Source organism: Xenopus laevis, chromosome 8L, assembly GCF_017654675.1.
Source record: "Xenopus laevis strain J_2021 chromosome 8L, Xenopus_laevis_v10.1, whole genome shotgun sequence".
Classification (NCBI taxonomy): Eukaryota; Metazoa; Chordata; class Amphibia; order Anura; family Pipidae; genus Xenopus; species Xenopus laevis.
In genome coordinates this window covers 17,434,797-17,454,968 of record NC_054385.1, presented here as the reverse complement: position 1 = coordinate 17,454,968, position 20,172 = coordinate 17,434,797, and the positions used below count along the sequence as shown (strand labels likewise).

Sequence of the window (20,172 nt, the reverse complement as noted above, 5' to 3'; positions counted from 1 at the left end):
TAAAATATGGACAAATAGTTTATTGCAAAGATTTTTTTTTTTGTTTTAAATCAACCACAGAGAACACCTTTTTTTCTGACACGGGTGCATTAAAAACATACGAAGCAGATACTGTAACAGCAAGTCTAAATATAAATGCTAGAGCGACTTTCCAGCGATCCCCTTGCGCCGTCACATCCTGCGCGGGAAACCGTTCCGTCCGTCCTTCAAATTGCTGCGCCGTTCACATTTGCTATGTATTCACAGTTAGAATGAAAAGTATGATCGAGTTAGGGATGCACCGAATCCAGGATTTGATTCGTGATTCGGCCTTTTTCAGCAGGATTCGGTTTTGGGCGAATCCTTCTGCCTGGGCGAACCGAATCCTTATCCTAATTTGCATATGCAAATTAGAGTCAGGAGGGAAATCACGTGACTTTTTGTCAGAAAACAAGGAAGTAAAAGATGTTTTTCCCTTTCCCACGGATTCGGTTCTGTATTCAGACGCATCTTTTGCAAAGGATTCGAGGGTTCGGCTGAATCCACAATACTGGATACGGTGCATCTAGATCTAGTCTCAATCATTCGCGCTGCCTTTTAGAGGTTAACACTGCGTTGACTTTATTTAAATAATATATTGCAGTTAGATTCCGTTAGTAAAGTTCTTCTGGATCTCCTAGATACAGACACTGCTATTGTGACATCACCACAGTATTTCCTTAAGAACAGCAATCTCCGGTTCTAGTAAGGTGAGCACTGTTCTCTTTGGTGTTCATATTCCCCTTTAAACAGAAACAAAAAATATAAAAAAAAATTCCAAAGCTCAACTTTTTTTTTTTTTCCCCCCCCTCTAAACATTGACAAATATGCCGGACAGATTTACAGCTTAAACATGTTATTGGATGAGAGAGAAAGTAAAGCTGTTGCCCCAATGCAGGACAATAAGGACATAACAAAGACAAGCTCACCAAAGGAATTATTTCAATATTCACATTAGAAATCTATTTTGGATGCTGTAAGGCACCGTGTTTTCATTCATGTCTAGTCTACATTACACACACACAGCTTGTTTCAGACAATCTACAACTTATAACATCTACTATCAGTTTTAAATGTGTTGCCTCCTGGAGTGTGGCCTGGCTCGTGGACTGCCAGCCTGGTTTGCCCGTTACTAGGCCGCAGTTATGAAATGATTGTGGCTCTTCGCAGAGCTCCATTGGCCTCTGCTTCATGGAAGAGACTTGTTCAAGTAAGGCGGGACTGCCTGCTCTTTATCAGGGTCAATCCTCGCTTCTTCATGTGCTGGAGGTCCACACCTGCATCTGTTTTGCGATCTGGTGAACGTAGCCAATGTCCGGCCTTTGGTCTGGGTCTGGGTAGATGCACATGCTGACCAACTCTCGTAGCTGCAAGGGATGAAAAGATGCAGTTGTGTGAGTCAGACCAGTTAAAGTGGACCTGTCACCCAGGCATAAACAGTTTTAAAAACAGATTTAAAAATCTCAGCTGTCAATCAAATATTGCAATGACAATTACTTTAACTTTTCATTCAGCACTTCCTAGATGTCACTGCTCTCTACACATTTCCCTCATTCTCTTCACTTGTGTAGCCAGGGCATGGGGATGGACATCAGGTCCCCCATTCTTGTGCCCATGCTGGGTGCCCTTTAAAATATACTTACTATATTATCCCATCTGTTATTGACTTATCCTTAAAGGGATTCTGTTATGATTTCTATGATGTGGCTTTTATTTATAAATTACACTGTTTACACTGCAAATAATTTACTCTACAATATCAAATTTCATTTCTGAACCAGCAAGTGTATTTTTTTTTTTTTTTTAGGTTGTAATATTGGTGTGTAGGTGCATCTCAGGTCATTTTGCCTGGTCATGTGCTTTCAGAAAAAGCCAGCACTTTAGGATGGAACTGCTTTCTTGCAGGCTGTTGTTTCTCCTACTCAATGTAACTGAATGTGTTGCAGTGGGACCTGGACTTTACTATTGAGTGCTGTTCTTAGATCTACCAGGGAGCTGTTATCTTGTGTTAGGGAGCTGCTATCTGGTTAACTATAACTATGATAAGATAACTGTATAAATATATAAGGGGGTCATATAAATCTCTCTAATGCTTTATTTACCAATAGGTCTTTCCAGCTGACACGAGGTCACCCATTCCTATTAGAAGAAAAGAGGTTCAGCCTAAATATTCGGAGGAGTTTTTTTTTTACAGTGAGAGCTGTGAAGATGTGGAATTGTCTCCCTGAATCAGTGGTACAGGCTGATACATTAGATAGCTTTAAGAAGGGGTTGGATGGTGTTTAGCAAGTGAGGGAATACAGGGTTATGGAAGATAGATCATAGTACAAGTTGATCCAGGGACTGGTCCATTTTGGAGTCAGGAAGGAATTTTTCCCCCTCTGAGGCAAATTGGAGAGGCTTCAGATGGAGTTTTTTTGCCTTCCTCTGGATCAACTGGCAGTTAGGCAGGGTAAAAAAGTTAAAAGGTTGAACTTGATGGACATGTGTCTTTTTTTCAGCCTAACTTACTATGTTACGTTCCCATTGTTCTGTTTTTAGGCTGCTTGGAGGGGAACTTGCAGTACAGCAGTAAAGAGTGACTGAAGTTTATCAGAACACAAGTCACATGACTGGAGGCAGCTGGGAAATTGACAATATGTCTAGCCCCATGTCAGATTTCAATATTAAATATAAAAAAATCTGTTTGCTTTTTTGAGAAACAGATTTCAGTGCAGAATTCTGCTGAAGCACTATTAACAGTATCCCTTTAAATACTGTTATAGGTTGAGCGTGTGTTTAGGAAGAGTTGTCATAGAATATTGTGTAGTGTGTTTCTGCCGGGGTGAGTGGGGGGGGCCTTGCCTGTCTCAGCAGAAGTAGTGAAAAGTCAACCAACGTGCCCAACCTTTGTGTATAAATGTCTGGGACCCGAAATGACAGCAACATATGAGGATCATTTCTGTCAATGTAAAGCTTAGGCCTCATTAAACGGAGGGATTTCAGGCAGCCCTAGTGTTTGGTTTGTTAAATCTTCTCTTTAAAGCTACATAGAATTATGCTTTGGCTCAGCTATTTTACAGTTGCACAACAACTGCTGTATGCTCAGGCCACACACAGACAACATGTTTCTATACAAGTAGGAGTAGATGCACACACCCATTCTCTATTCTAAAATCCCCTGAGCACAAACCTACCTGCACAACTGGGATCCACCTGTTTTGGAATATGGGCAAAGTCTGACCTGATCACTAACCCATATGAACCCATCAACTGTTATTCTTAAATGGTACAGGTATGCAATCCGTTATCCGGAAACCCATTATCCAGAAAGATCCGAATTACAGAAAGGCTGACTCCCATAGATTCCGTTATATCCAAATAATCCAAAGACCGGTTTGGGACCTGGGGTTTTTCAGAAAACGGATCTTTCCGTAATTTAGATCTTCATACTAGGGATGCACCGAATCCAGGATTCGGCCTTTTTCAGCAGGATTCCGCTTCGGCCAAATCCTTCATGCCCGGCGAACCGAATCCTTATTTGCATATGCTAATTAGGGGCGGGAGGGAAATTGCATGACTTTTTGTCACAAAACAAGGAAGTAAAAAATGTATTCCCCTTCCCAACCTTTAATTTGCATATGCAAATTAGGATTTGGGTTCGGTATTCGGCCGAATCTTTCGCAAAGGATTCGGGGGTTCGGGTGAATCCACAAATAGTGGATTTGGTGCATCCCTACTTCATACCTTCTAGAAAATCATATAAACATTAAATAAACCCAATAGGCTGGTTTTGCTTCCAATAAGGATTAATTATATCTTAGTTGGGATCAAGTACAAGCTACTGTTTTATTATTACAGAGAAAAGGGAAATCATTTTTAAAAATTTGGATAAAATGGAGTCTATTGGAGACGGCCGTTTCATAATTCGGAGCTTTCTGAATAACAAGTTTCCGGATAACGGATCCCATACCTGTATTTAATAATTATTTCCTTTTTCTCTGTAATTAATGGTTTGTTTCTCCTTTAATGGTTCAGACTAGAAAGATACATCATTACAAATCATAATCATATGCTATCGGTGACTATGTCACTGCCCCCTAGCAACTGTAAGGCATTTAAAGTCTCAAGTGGAAACGGAAGAGCAAATTATTTCATTACGAATAACAAACTCACTTTCTGCTTTTTTTTTTTTTTCATTCTGCTGCAACATTTGCAGGTTCAAATAGAAATATGGAATAATCCGTACATGTTATTTATAAATAAGGCCTTAATAGTAAATAATTATAATCTCTTAAGCACTTTGGGGCAGATTTACTAAAGGGCGAAGTGACTAACGTTAGCGAAAATTCGCCAGCGTGACGTCATTTCGTTACTACGACGATTTACTAACGGTCACCGGTGTAACTTCACTAGCGAAGGAGATAGACTCTAGCGGTAATTCGCTCCTTTACGCCTGGCGAAATTGCGCTCTGGCGAATGGACCTAAGTACGCAAATTCACTAGGATGTGGATTTTACTGAACGTTACCTCTTGCGCCAGACTTGCCTTCGCCACCTCAGACCAGGCGAAGTGCAATAGAGTAGATAGGACTTGGTCCAAAAAAAGTTTTTTGTAAGTTCCAAAAAACGCTGGCTTCCCCCCTACATTTCCTAACATATGGCACATAAACTATACACTGGGCTCATGTGTAGGGCAATATAACAACTTTATTTTATTAAGGTTCCCTGGGCTTGTGTAGTGTAATGTATTTGCTGCAACATATACATCCATTCAACTTTAACTTCCCGCCGTATGCAAATTAGTCAGCGCTAGCGCAACTTTGCTTCACTTGCTGCAGTAACGCTAGTGCAACTTCGCCAGCGTTTGACGCCCTGGACGCAACTTTGGATTTTAGTGAATTAGCGTTGTCCTGGCGAAGTGTTGCGGTGTGAGTGAAGCCGTCGCTGGCGAATTTTCGGAGGTTAGTGAATTTGCCCCTATATTTCTTATAATATAACTCCTTTTCACCCAGATTGTCAGTCGATCATTGCACTAAAATAAATTTTCCAAAAAAAATCCGCAGTTCTGATCTATATTCCTCCCCCTCAAGATCACCAGAGTTTTTATTATTAGTGATCAATCATTAAATAGGAAAGTTAATGAAAAAATCGTGAAATTCGAACTTTTTCACGAAAAAATGGAGCAATTAAAATGTTTTCACGAAAAAAATAGAGCAATTCGAACGCTTTCACGGAAAAATCTGAAATTTACGCCGGTGAATTTTTGCGGGAGATTCGCAAATTTATTCGCCGGCGGCGAAACTGGGAAATTTGCCACAAATTTGTGCCAGGCGAATTTATTCGCCCATCACTATTTATTATTGCTATCACTATATTTATTAATTGCTTGGCTGTGGATAGAAGCCCAATAATAAGGAATTGATTATTTTGCAGCTAGAAGCCAATTTTCTTTTATTTACACCGGTATTAAATGTTGGAAGCATTTAATATTTTATCACACATAATGAAGACGATCGTCGCGCGGATAAACAGAATTACCGGCGCAGCGAGCTAAGGAGTAAAAGAGCAGCTTTATTCTGGATCTTTATTGGGTTACACAAGATCAAGGCTCGGGGGAATTATCGAGCTGATCAGTAAGACACCGAGTTTCAGCTCTCTGCTCCCAGGAGGACGTTCAGTGGGGAAGAAAAAAAAAAAACCACAACAAGCAAACATGATCAATTGCATTTGTGGCGCACAGAAGGAAAGAAAGGAATAGGAGCATAATGTCTCCCCATGTCCCAAGAGTCTGTTACAAAAGCAGGCTTGGCTGGGGAGCTGACACTGCCAGTTACCTGATAATTGATTCAAATATCGATTCATCTTGTGACAGGCAACGCTGAAACCTAGGCTGACCAAAGGCCGTTGTAGGCAGGCTTCAGTCTATGCTGGATGGAATAAGTCATTATTGAAACCAAGTAAGGTTTATGTTCCTATAAAAATGATACTAAACTAATTGCACAATAGGTTGACTTCGACTACTCGTTGTACAGCTACTATAGCATTATGCCCCAATACAGAACACTAATAATTATATATTAATAATATAGTCCTTATAGTACAGGCAGGCAGCTGGGATTCCTCTTCACTTGCTCCTTGGTGCATCAGCAAAAAAAAAGATTTTCCATATGCCAATACCAAATCAATGACACATGGATATTCGAGTTGGGAGGTTATTATATTTGTCCCAATATTGCTAGTGCCAGTATGGCCAGCTTTATATTTATAATATTTATACCTATTCCCCTTCCCTGCACTGAAAATCCGCATCCGTCAATGGTAAAGTCTCACCACGAAGCACAAGCAAGAGGCAGATTTATCAAGGGTCGAATTTAAAAGTAACAGGGTTTTTTTGGAACGCCCATAACTTCGAAATTCGAAGAAAAAAAGACCAACCGAAATGTAATAAAAAAAAAATCGAGTTTTACCGCATTCGATCAAATTCGAATTGAAGGATTTGCCCCAAAAAACTAAGATTTTTCAAGTTCCACCAAATGACCTCGAAATAGGTTCTAGGAGATCCCCCATAGACTAAAACAGCAATTCGCAAGGTTTTATATAGCGAATAGTCGAAGTCGACATTTTAAAGAGACCGTACATTAGAGTCCTGCGCGGGTCCATTTTTTGGAACCCATACACGCAACCCGCATTCTTACCCGATTGGATCCGCTACCCGACCCGCGAGTACCTTATCCGCAACCCAGACCTGCTGACCATCAAGAATCAGGAAGTGCTGTCATTGTAAACCGGAAGTGACATCATCGGAAGTAGACGTGATCAGGGGGAAAAGGAGTAAAACAGGAAGTGCTGTCATTGTATACTGAAAGTGACATCATCGGAAGTAGCTGTGATCAGAAAAAGAGTACAAATCGCTATTGAGAAGACCCGCGTCTATACCCGCACCCAGAACTTCTACCCGCAGGTTTTTGTGGGTAACCCGCGTGTTCCCGACCCGTTGTAGGACTCTACCATACATGATAAATCTCGATACTCGAATAGTCAAATTTCTTTCAAATTCGAATCGAATTTTGGCCTATTCGATAGTCGAAGTACACAAAAATAGTTCGAAATTCGATTTTTTTTTTTGCTTCAACCTTTGATAAACCTGCCCCCCAATGTCAGTAATATGGATTTAAGGCATTTGACTTCATGGGGGGGGGTTTTTGTATGGTAATCCATTCTCCATAGGAATGCATAGGCCTCGAAAGCACATAGGTGCCCCCCAACCATTGTTGGAAACTCATTATGAGACACAAGTCAGTAAGCAGGAAGCTCAGTCTGCATCGGGCCCTGGTTTTGGGAGGGGGTTAGCTGATCACTTGCACCTCGGGGTATTGTAAATGAGCGCTGGTATCTTTTATCATTCCTGTATATGACCAGTCTCTGCAGAGCACAGTGAGAAAGCACACGGTTTGCCTTTAAAAATAATTACAATAAATGAGGTGTACCACACTTTGGCCAAAATATATAATCCCACATGCCTACACTATTTGTGAGCATAATAAGTGTGTAGTGCATTTAAAATCAAGTCTCCCAGCAACCAATGTGAGTGAGTAGTAAGACTATTGTGCACTTACCCTTAGCTCAGGAGCTCTAATGGCAAAGCAGGGAGCTTTTAAGCCCCAATTAATATACATCTAAAAGTAATTCCCCGTTTTAAAGGCTGAATGGCAGCCATAGGCAATATTTTATCCTGCCTGTATATGGCCAGTCACAGGGGCAGGGATGTTCAATATACACTGTTTATATTATGAACAAATTTGAAAGTAAAAAAACGTATCTTTAAGGGTTAGGTCACACTGAGCGTTTCGGGGGGATTTAGTCCCCTGGCGACTTATCGCCTCATCTTTGCGGCGAGCAATCTCCCCGAACGCCTTCCCTCACTCTTCGCTGCTAAAATAAAAAATCGCCTCGTGAGGAAACTTCGGTCCACTTCGGAAAAGGAAACGCTGCATGTGCTTAGCGCCGGCGATTTTTCCTCGTGAGCCAGCGGATCTCTACGTCTATAGCCACCTTAAAGATCCCCATAGACGCAAAGATTTTTCTTGCTGAACGACCGATTTTAGCGAAGTCCGACCAATCCTTTGAAATTATCGTGACGTTCGTGGGATTCGAACGATCGTACATCTTACGATTTTTTGTCAGAAAATTGATCGGCCAGGTTAAAAAATCTTTATCAGTCCCAGTGCAATGTATCTATGTTTGCAGGGCCAAGCAGGCAGCTACCCTTCAGTTTTGCTGGCAATATCGCCTGAAATGGTCTTTTTAGTTAATGGACACATCGTACATTTAAATGATCATTTCGAGATAATGGTGGTCTCACGATAACGATTGGATCTTTTAAAAATCTTTACATCCATGGCTGGCTTAAGAGTCTGCACCTGAATCACTGAGCTGCCAGACTAAAAAACAATAGTGACAGAAACATTCAACTTTAAAATTAAAAAAATAATAAATGGAAAGTAATTGAAAAAAGTCTTTGTCTGGGGAACAATCTAAAAAAAAGCAGCTTAACTGAAAAAAAGTGTTTGGAAGGTGAACAACCCCATTAACTGAAACTTTTAGTAGAACATAATTTTTATGAAATTGTTCTATGCTCCAGTGCAGAAGGAAGAGAAGATATGGCTGAAAGGAGGGCTCCGGTTTATTTGTATTTGGCTCTACGTTGTATAAAGCAGAGATGATGGCATGCTCAAGCAAATGTCTTAAGAAAAGACAATGTGCTATTTCTGCTGGCAGCCTGTACTGACAGATACACCAGAGCCAAAGGGCTGGCCCCTACGCACTCCAATCTCGGCACTGGGCTAATAGAGTATTCACACCATCTGGAGCCTGGCTCTGCCCGAGCTGGTGCTTGGGAGCCTTAAACACTCCTTCGCACCCTGAATTGTATCACTGTACGTACATGTGCTCTTTAGCACTGCCAGAGGGAGGTGGACAGACACTAATTGTACAGACAGGAAACACATCTGTCAGTTTACACTAATTCCTCCAGCCAGCAGGCAAATACTGAGCTGCATGAAATACAGAAACAGCAGAGGCTTTCTATTCACAGTCAGGATTATGCCTGCACTTTGCTTCGGAGTCCCACTAAATAGCTGCAGACCTTGTATTCTGCATCTGGGCCTCACATCAGTGCTGCACCAACAGGATTCATAGAGATTAAATCCATACAACTGTCATTTTTTGTTTGTTTCCGGGGGACAATTTCACGTTATATCCTTTCTGCGATTGGCGTTCGTCCACTAACACTACGCACGCTGCCAGCAAATCGTTTCTGTGCCGTTTTGATAAAATGGGAAAGTGGATTTTCATGGGCCCCTTTGTATGATTTTACAAAAGTATGAATTCAAGCGCTGCTGTTGCTGAAGCAAAGATGGTATCACCAGCAGGTAGGGATGGGTGAATTTTTTCGCCTTGTTTCGCCGCAAAGTGACGCCCATAGACTTGTGCATCAAAAAACAAAAACGAATTTTGGCAAAATGAAACGGGTCAAAATCGCCCATCCCTACCAGCAGGCCCTGAGGTGCGGGATCTGTTATCCGGAAACCTGAATTACAGAAAGGCCGTAGATGCCATTTTATCCAAATAATCCAAAATTTGAAAAATGATTTCCTTTTTCTCTGTAATAATAAAACAGTAGCTTGTACTTGATCCAAACTAAGATATAATTAATCCTTATTGGAAGCAAAACCAGCCTATTGGGTTTATTTAGTGTTTATATGATTTTCTAGTAGGTAAGGTATGAAGATCCAAATTATGGAAAGATCTGTTATCCAGAAAACCCCAGGTCCCGCACATTCTGCATAGAAGGTCCCATACCTTTATTAAACAGTTCCATGGTTTGGATTTATGCAGAACCTGACACATTAAGGGCAGAGACACACGGGGAGATTAGTCGCCCGGCAACAAATCGCCTCTTCTTCGGGCGACTAATCTCCCCAAACTGTCTTCCTGTTGGCTAGAATCTAAATCTCTGGCGGAATGGCACTCGGAGCACTTCCTTTTTCCGAATTTGCCCGAAGTTTCCTCGCCAGCGACTTTCCAAGAAATCTCCACGTGTGTCTCTGCCCTATTTGTGTACCTGGAGATTTCTGTTCCCTGCCATGGCATCTGTTTTTGGTATTAAACTTTATGAAAAAAAGAGGTGAACATCCCTCTGCTCTGTAATAAAGAGACCTCTCCAACCCTCCTCTGCTAAGACTAGACTTAACACACATGCAGTGTGGTTTCTCATAGTACAGGGTGAGGTTTTTCTTTTTGGCAGATTAGAGAAATGGGTAATCAATGGGGGTTCCAAACTATTAGGCACCCTGCAGTGATTATAGTTCCTATCCTCAAACTCTGGGCCATCTCTCTTTTTAGCTAAAAAATGCACTGGTCCAGGTAACTAGTGGTGAGAGCATCACTCCTCCATGTCTGATACCCGGTGCGGTGGAATATAACTTTTCATCATCATCATTTACTTACATAGCGCCGACAAGATACGCAGTGCTTTACCCTAGATATAACAAACAGGGAATAAATGGCGGATAACAAACAAGGGTTACAGAGTTCAATAGGATTAGAGGGCCCTACAAATTACAGTTACCAAACTAAATGTTAGGGTACAATTGAGACATTAGGATTGATTAATTAAGGTACGTTGAATAAGCTTCTTTAAACAGGTGGGTCTTTAAGGAGCGCTTGAAAGTTTGGAAAGAAGGGGAAAGGCAGAGAGAAGCAGAAGCCAGAGAGAAGTCTTGTAGACAAGGATGGGCAGAAGTGATGAGAGAAGAGAGGTGAAGATCAGAAGCAGAGCAAAGGTTTTGTGAAGGAGAGTATTTGGAGTTCAGAGATGAAATATAGGGAGGGGCTTCATTATTAAGGGCCTTGAATGTGAGTGTTAGTAATTTGAATTTGATTCTAGAGGAGATTGGGTGCCAGTGAAGGGACATACATATGGGAGCAGCTGATGTTGAGCGGTGAGATAGATGAATGAGTCTAGCAGCCGCATTTAGAACTGATTGAAGTTGTGAAAGGTGACTTGTTGGAATACCTGCGAAGAGTAGGTTGTAGTAATCAAGGCGGGAGATGATGAGAGACTAAATCAGTGTTTTAGTTGATTCTGAACTGAGATATGGTCGTATTTGGGCAATGTTGCGCAGTTAAATACGACAAGATTTTGCAAGTGTTTGAATGTGTGGTGGATTAATAAGGAGGTGGTGGTGCTCACTGTCATAATTCCCTAGTCTTTTAACGTACCAATAATTTAAAAAGGACAAATGCGAGTCAAGGATAACTCCTAGGCAGCGTGTGTACTGTGCTTAATATACACGGGCGTAGAGCAGTGGAAAAGATCCCAGGAAAAGGATTAATAAGGAGGTGGTGGGGCTCACTATCATAATTCCCTAGTCCTTTAACGTACCGCTAATTTAAACCGAGATTGAACTCAATACTATTTTTTGGCTGTTTTAACATCATTTAAACAAAGGCGACATTTTGTTATGGAATAATGTTTGCTACTGTCTAGCAACCCGTAGAAACCAATCAGCAGCTAGCGCGTTTGCTTTGTATGGGTAATGTCTTGGGCAAGCTTTCGCCTTAAGTTTCTTGCCCTTTTCAAGTTAATTTGAAGCACGTGAGCAGCAAGATCTGGTTGGGGAGACTGCCCAGGATCCAATTGCAGGACCACTTGTTCCCCCTAGACATATACCAAGTGCTTACCTTTTCCGAGTAGTGTTCTTTGGGCAGAGGAGGGTAGTCACACTGTTCTATCTTCTGACACAGGGAAAACAAGTTCATTTTGTCTCCATAGAAAGGACTCTGTAAAACCGCCATCTGCAAAGAGTACAAATGTCAATACCATTAGTATCAGTTACGTATAGGGGACGTGTCACTTGAGCTAAGTACAAATGATGCGTGTGGTGTGATTGAACGTACATAGAGTTGCCATCCTGCCGCTATTTTACTATCCTAGCCGGTAAAAACACCTGCCAAGGCCAGGGCCGGTGTTACAAATTTACTGGCAATATAGTTACCGGTAAATTTGTAATACCCTTAACAAAAGCCCTTGGCCCGTCCTCAATCCGCTGAAAACGTAACTTTTCTCAGCTCCTCAACCTGTGCTCTGGCCATTGCACGCTGTGGCTCCAACCCATTTTACAGCACGGACCACCCCTTCTGTCCCGGCCCCCCATCAAAAGGTGGCAACCCTAAACATACAGGAAAACTGGGGATGTTTAAATGGCATGTAGCTTGTAAGCTCCTAGCCCATTAGGCAGACTGAATCCCAGAAAAAGGCTAATGGGGTAACGTCTATGAAGCTTTTATTCATTCAGGTCATGGTATATCTAGTAGAAGTAAATCTAAAACAACTGGACTTGCTGAGTAATCAGTGTCCGGACTGGCAATCTGTGGGTTCTGGCAAATGCCAGAGGGGCTGCTGTATGGTTCCATAGAAAGTTACCATATAGGGGGCTGTTTGGACCTCTGTGTACTTGCCATGGCAGGGCCTATTTTGACTCCCAGTCCAGGCCTGTTGAACACGTTTCACTACTCATCCAGCAGTTTCGTCAGTTCATCTGACTGGTACGGGAAATCCTCGGCATATAAATCTTCCAATAATCCGATCACAATGGAGCAGTGTAAGTAGCAAGTGCAGTTGCTCTAGATTTACTTCTACTAGATATCTAATGGGGTAACGGTCTTGTAACCTATAGCAACCAATATGGGTTACTAGACCTGGACAAACATTGCACCTTTTATTACACTGGTACAGGGATACTATTGGCACACATCAGCCGGTTGGTTCATCAGTGTCAGGTCACTATTCTCAGCGCTGATGGGGGAAGATTAAAATGCATTTTTTTAAAAAAAAAAAAATTTCCCCTGGTTTCCTGACACTAAACATCCAGATGAGAAATAACAAGCACATTTTATACACTCCTGATAAACAGAAAGACAGGCACACAAGGCCTGAATATTTATTTGCCCGCAAGCGCTCCCACTGACGTTTCTATTAGCGGCGAATATGGAGCTGCTGAAGGGGTTAATGTCGCCTTCAGGTTCAGTAAGCAAGAGGCAGAATTTTTTTTTTTCCCCCTCTGCGTTCGACCCCTCATTGTGTCCCAGCTGCTTATTAAACCATTATGTGATTGGAGAGCTCCTTGTCACTGTCCTTCACTGTCACCCCCCCAGCACCGAGCCACTCTCCGGCCCCCGTCCTAATGAGCTTATACTGGGTAATTGTTGATATTATCCTGTTTTGCTGCAAGGAGCGTGTGCTGCTTGGCCCTTTCCTTGGCTGATGTTTAATGCTGCTCGTTAGGATTTTAATAAGGGATTATTTGATAATTATTCTGCCCTTACGTCCTCAGGTTAGAGATTGTGCTCATTACTATGCGCTGTGACAGGGATCCAATGCAGAACGGCTGTCCTTCCATGACAGACATTAAACCCCCATTGTGAGGAAAGGCAAGAGAAACAAGTAGAATTTCTTTATAGCTACAAACTCACTTTTAACCCCTTTATGGCTGTAATGCAGTCACCCAGCGGTTTTATATATATATATATATATATATATATATATATATATATATATTTACAGCTCCCAGCAGCCCTAATTTCCTTTACCAACAGATGGAAGGGCACCCCTGATATGATTTCAAGCTTTGGAATTCTTTATAAGCTTTGGGGATCAGATGCAAAACTGGAGGCCACTATATAGAAATGTACTATGGATAATTCCATTCTTTTGGATCCGTAGTAACATAGTAGGCTGAAAAAAGACACGCATCCATCAAGTTTAATTCGACGGATTCCTATAGCCATGTGAAGGATGATATCTCCTGATACGCTTCAGTCGGGGGAATTACACAAATCACAAATGCTCCTTCTACAATTCCCCTTGATACAACTGAACATGGTGACCTGAACCTCGACCGGGGAAGAGTCGCCAATTCTATCTGAAATAAGTGACAATTTGGAGCGCGGCGCAGAGACTTCAGGCGCTCGTGTGTCCCTAATCAGTGCGGTGCTGGGTTTGGGACTAGCGTTTGACATTTTGATTAGAACCTTTATATGAATGCGTCCAGCCCAGACACTGACTGGTTTAGGGAAACCGTGAAATCTCTGTATATTTGTGCATCAATTGCCTATGAACGGCATCGCTTGTAAGGAAAGGCAGAGACCGGAGGGGAAAAACGTATTTTTATCTTTTTCTGATTTATCCGAATGACAGAGTCCCCCCAAATAGAGGAGAGAACACATTGAGCACACAGGGAAATTTAGCATTTTCTACTATCCAAGGGTATCTGGGAGTATATAGAATGAATTCGCTCAAACTCTTCGTTCATATGGATTTATCTTCTCTGTTTGGCATTGCAGCTACAGCCCTAAGGCACATGGTAGCAAATGGGTTAGTTCTTGGACTGCCAGAGGGGTCAGCAGAGACTACGGAAAAAAAATATACATCACTTCCCTCCTACCGCCTGCTTATTTGCAAATATAGGTGCTAAGAGGGTCCACTTTTATATTAGTCCTATACGTAGGGGACTCGTTATCCAGAATGGACGGCACCTGGGGTTTTCCAGATAACAGATCTTTCCATAATTGCGATCGATCTTCATACCTTAGGTCTACTAGAAAATCATGTAAACATTAAATAAACCCAGTAGGCTGATTTTGCTTCCAATAAGGATTAATTATATCTTAGTTGGGATCAAGTACAAGCTACTGTTTTATTATTACAGAGAAAAGGGAAATCATTTTTAAAAATGTCTATTATTTGGATAAAATGGGAGTCAGTCTTCTAAATGCTAATTGGTTGTTATTGCCAATTGCACTCATGCAATTTAGAAAGTATACTAGTAAATTAGCCCCTCTGTGTTAAAGGGGCTGAGGGGACACTGCCCTTGATCCAAGTACATCACGCAGAAGAAGTGAAGGGCAGTAGGACAAAGCGTTAACACGCGTGTGGGATGAACTATAGTGCTGGGGACGGGGTGAATTTATTAACAGTGGGCAGTTTAATCCATTGCTATGGATAAAAAGTTTGCTTTCATTACTCAACCTGCAGAACACAGATCAAAACGACCTGCTGATTATTTGTTATGCAAAAGCTTCCTTTGTTAGTAAATGAGACCGCAAAACTCTTGGGAGACGGCATATCCAGAGGTCAAAGGTAGTTCTGCTGCAATTGATTTACTTTGTCTCTCACACACATTATATAGGGAATGTCTTTACTAGAAAAACCAGATGCTGGAATGAAACATCTTATATATATATAGCTATCTTGAGAGAGAGAGATGATAGATAGATAGATAGATAGATAGATAGATAGATAGATAGATAGATAGATAGATAGATAGATAGATAGATAGATAGCAAAGACAGCAGCAAACACATTTTTCCAAAGTTTTTGATTCTTGGGAGAAGCAGAGAAGGTCAAGGGGATCACGATAGATAGATAGATAGATAGATAGATAGATAGATAGATAGATAGATAGATAGATAGGGAGAGATAGATAGATATAAAGACAGAATAGATATAAAGATAGATATTTATAAAGATGGATGGATGGATGGATGGATAGATGGATGGATAGATAGATAGCAAAGACAGCAGCAAACACATTTTTCCAAAGTTTTTGATTCTTGGGAGAAGCAGAGAAGGTCAAGGGGATCACCTTGGTGATATTATGTGATATCGTGGGTCAGCTTAGAATCATGGGTCAATTGCGTTTTGGGATCACATGGGGGCAGCACAATGCAGCTCCACGCAGATCTCTAGGGAGGCATGTTGAGTTGCTGTCAGTGGATTTTGGTGATTTTCAGCAAACTCATTTGAATCCCTGCTCTGAACTGTGGGCGAGGTGCACCCACGGGTCTGAAGTGCAATAACCAACTCATTAAGGAGAAGTTTACAATCTGGAGAGAAAGAGATAATACTTACTTCATACAGCAGACACCCTAAGGACCAGATATCTGACTTGAAGTTGTAGCCATTTTCATGGATTCTTTCTGGGGACATGTAATATGGTGTTCCCACTGCAATATGAAAAGGAACATCCTTCAGTTAATGCACCCACCTTTTCAACATGACCTCATGTATATCTATAGAAATAAGTCAAATCAGCTGGACTTGCTGTGTTTTTTTCCCTGAAGACATTCACCAGTCATCCAACTGGCTTTCTCTAGAATTATTTCTATAGATACACCATGTCCTGGATGAATGAGAATCTTCACAAACAAGCTGTGCTTACTTAGAAAACATATTTCATATATATATATATATATATAGTGAATAAAGTACCCCCTCTTGTAAATTATAAGGATATTATAAGTTACCGAGGAGTTTCATGACCATTTATACAGGTCATCCTCATATTTTGCAACTGGGGGTACTTTATTTATTATAATACACAAGTTCTGTCATGTGACAGAAATGACATCAGAACTCACCGTTTATAAGGATATAATTTACAAGATATTCATGGCTTTTGTTTATTATATATATATATTTACACAAACGTCTAATGCCAAAGATTGAAAGGAAACCTTGATAGTCTATCCCTGATTTGTACAAACCACTCCTCAATAACCCTTAGGCTCACAGAGTCATGTAACCCCCTCCCTGGCCTTGTTCCATTGTGAAGTGATGGATTCTGGGACTTAAACTCTCTCTGCTTTCCTTAATGGATGATGCATAGATTCTCTGGAAAGCAGAGGGACTTCAAGTCCCAGAACAGAAGACGTTTGTGTACAGGTTTAGATTTAACAAAGCAGCCCCGATCCAAATCTAGCCCAGTAACCTATAGCAACTAGTCATATTTTAGTGGCTACACAAAGCGAATTACTCACTGGTTGCCAATGGTAACTGCCCAGGTACAACTGTGGCTATTGTTAGTAAATGATTCCCCATGTAACCTAAAACACAGCTGGCCATACAAAGAAAGATCATCTTGTGAAGGTTGTTAAGCATTTTGACTATCTGGTCAACAATCAGACCATATTACATAGTTGGTAACATAGTAAGTTGGGTTGAAAAAAGACACACGGCCATCAAGTTCAACCTTTTGACTCTTTTTTTTAACCTGCCTAACTGCCAGTTGATCCAGAGGAAGGAAAAAAAAAAAAAGAGATAGTTGAAGACCACAGACAACATGATTGGTTAACATGATTGACCTACACAATGATTGACCTACACAATCAATATCTACCAGGGACTCTTTTTTTTATCAAGGCCCCCCCCCAAAATGGTCATTATCCCCATTTCCTCCTACAACAGCAGTTAAAGCAATGTACATAACCCAGTTATTGGATAGCAAAGGTACATTTCCAACTCAATTTGCCCCCACCCAAGAAAAACATTGAAAACCTAATCTAAATGGCATCACTTGGCTGCCAACTTTTTAAACAGTGGCGAGTGTCTGGTGGGCACCTTCAGTCCCTGCCACTATATTTGTCACCAAATGTAATGCACCAAGACTGCGGCTGTGCCTCTGTTTTAATAAAATCTAGAGGTACCATAAGTGGGCAACATCTGTTTAGTTTCTACAACTGCACTACACAAGGGGCAGAATGGGTGATATTATGATATAAACTAACATGTCCAAAAAGATGAGCCAATAAGACATTGCTAGTTTGATGGCAAATGTGGGGTTCAGCTAGCGTTGCCACCTTTTCTGGAAAAAAATACCGGCCTTTCTATATATTTATCTTTTTTCCTCTATTAATAACATTGGGATCAACCATCATTTGTACTGGCCAGGCTGGTAAAATACCGGCCAGGTGGCTACCCTAGGTTCAGGCTTTTTTGTCCATAATTGGCACATAATTCAGCTAAGGGCAAAACCTGTAGAAGTTACAGTAGTGGTTTGACCAGACAGAGAAGATGAGTGATGTTGCGGAGTGATAATCTAATAGAGATATCATTGTATATATTGAGAGCTGACATTGAGCGTTCAGAGGAAGGTATCTTGTGACCTGCCAAGGGAAGCTTGCATGTGCCCTGTCTGTGCCGGCTACTTTGTAAGGCAGGTGGATTTATCATCGGCTAAAGGAATTTCAGTCACAGACAGACAGACCCCAGAAACAGATGCATTGTCTCACTCAGCAATGTACTTAGCAGCTACAAAGCACTTTGCCGAGGGTGAAAAATACAACATACTTTCCCTTTCCTTTGAAACGGCAGAGCTAATAACTGTGAAGAGACTTGGGTCTTAGGGATGAACAAAAATGCAATGATATGATATGAGGTGACACATTCGGAAATAAAGGTGGTTTTACAGAGATTTGATTATTTTTTTTTTGTTTTAAACAAAGGTACTCAATATTGTGATTTTGGAAGGAAACATAAACAGACAGACAGTCATTATATACAGTATAATGTTAGTACCAGGGGCATAACTACAGGGTAAGCAGACCCGACGGCTGCAAGGGGTATAGGAGCCTTATGAGGCCCTTGAATATTGGTAAAGCGGGTCAACATCTAGGAATTTTAGAGGCATGAAAAATAATTTGCTGTGGGGTCCAGTTATCTAGTTATTACTTTATCCTATTATATGCTTTCTCAGCAAACCACTGGCTTTTGTAGAACAAGACACCTGAGTGGTCATTTAAGACCCTGGGGGACACAAGCAGATGCTGACTGGCTATCTGTAGGTTCTGGCAAATGCCAGAGGGGCTGCTTTTAGTTGCCATAGACAGCCACTATACAGTGGGCTGGTGGGTCTCTGTGTACCTGAAATGTCAGGGCCTATTTTGATTCTCAATCCAGACCTAGACACAAGTGCAAGAGCACAAGAGAGCGCTCCTTAGTTCTCAATTCCTAAGCACTTGCCTGCTGCTCTGGCTCCGAGTAGCACCAGGACACATAGCTCACTAAAGGTTGAATCTGCCTAATCTCCAGCTCAGCCATCACCACATATTTTTTAAAAAAAGTTCCTTCCATACACAAAAAAGGCATTGGACTAGTCCCTGGATGAAACTCAAAGAAGTAATGCAATAACTAGCTCTTCCCTCTCAGCATTGTGGCACCATGAGAGAAGGAACCTGCTTCCCTACAGTGCAGCACTGTAAATAACCTTTTTGCTTTAGATCAAGTCCTGGCGGAATTCATAATGGGCCCGATGTTGATCATTACAGAAATGCACTTTTTCCAAGGTAACCGATAGAACGTATCAGATCCACGTCCAACCATAAACTGCCAAAAAGCTTAATAAAATGCTTAATGTCCTCTGCTCAGAAGAGCACTCTGAGTATATTTAATTTCTCCGGAGGATTTGTCTCCTTTAATCATCTCAACCTCCAATACATTTTCATTACAGAAAAGATGCCAACTCTTCATAGACTCCTACTGGTTGGCGCACCATGCCTCACCATAATCCATCATCTTTGGCCCTGGGTTAAAAGCCACAAAAGGGTCACTTAAAATAATAAATCAAAACTGTTATGTCCTGCCATTAATGGGAAAAAATTATTTTAGTGTCCGAGGCAGGAGGGGGAGTGCCGAGGGAAGAGAATTAAAGAGGCCAAGTTAAAGATGGAATTACACAGCAGGAGCTAAATGCAGAAAGCAGCATAAAGGCATGTCAAGTGTGTGTGTTCATTTAAACACTAAGAAGTCTATGTTTGTTTAGTATGTACGCGATGCACTGATGGGGGCTACACACAAAAGCAAATCAATGGAATCCAGCGCTGGCCTGGATTGTAGCTCCGGTGCATATGAGCCTATATGGAGCTGACACCACATGGCCCTACAAAGGTTCAAATACCACATTCTGGAAAGTTGCCATGGAAACCAGAACAGAGTTTTCCTCATTCCGTGTGCATGCAGTACTTCAGACACACGCCTTTACACAGCAACAGCACGATATATGTATAACTACTGGGCGTCAGGTTGCCATCTTAGTTCATACATACAAAGTAATACAGCAACTTCCAGTATGTGCCTTCATCTAAAAATAAAGAGATATGGGGGGTTTAAGAAGCACATTAAATATAAGAGTCTGATTATCTCTGTTTCACTTAAGATGGCCATACACGGGCCTTGTTTAGGGCCCTCCAACGGGCTTCCCCGATCGATATCTGGCTGAGAGTCGGGCAGATGTTAATCGGGCAGGGGTAAAAATACTGTTGGATCGCGGACCCT

General features: G+C 41.4%; 1 protein-coding gene across 5 annotated transcripts in view; it reads right to left on the bottom strand.

Annotated features, from left to right (window-relative positions):
- nek6.L (NIMA-related kinase 6 L homeolog) overlaps positions 1-20,172 on the bottom strand; it is a 132,506-nt gene continuing 112,334 nt past the window's right edge. For all 5 annotated transcript variants that reach the window (XM_018228464.2, XM_041571846.1, NM_001097145.1 and 2 more), the window contains 3 exon segments: positions 15,973-16,067; positions 11,745-11,858; positions 1-1,385 (listed from right to left, as the gene is read on the bottom strand). In XM_018228464.2, coding sequence (XP_018083953.1) covers positions 1,275-1,385; positions 11,745-11,858; positions 15,973-16,067 — 320 coding nt within the window. In that variant the 3' untranslated portion in view covers positions 1-1,274.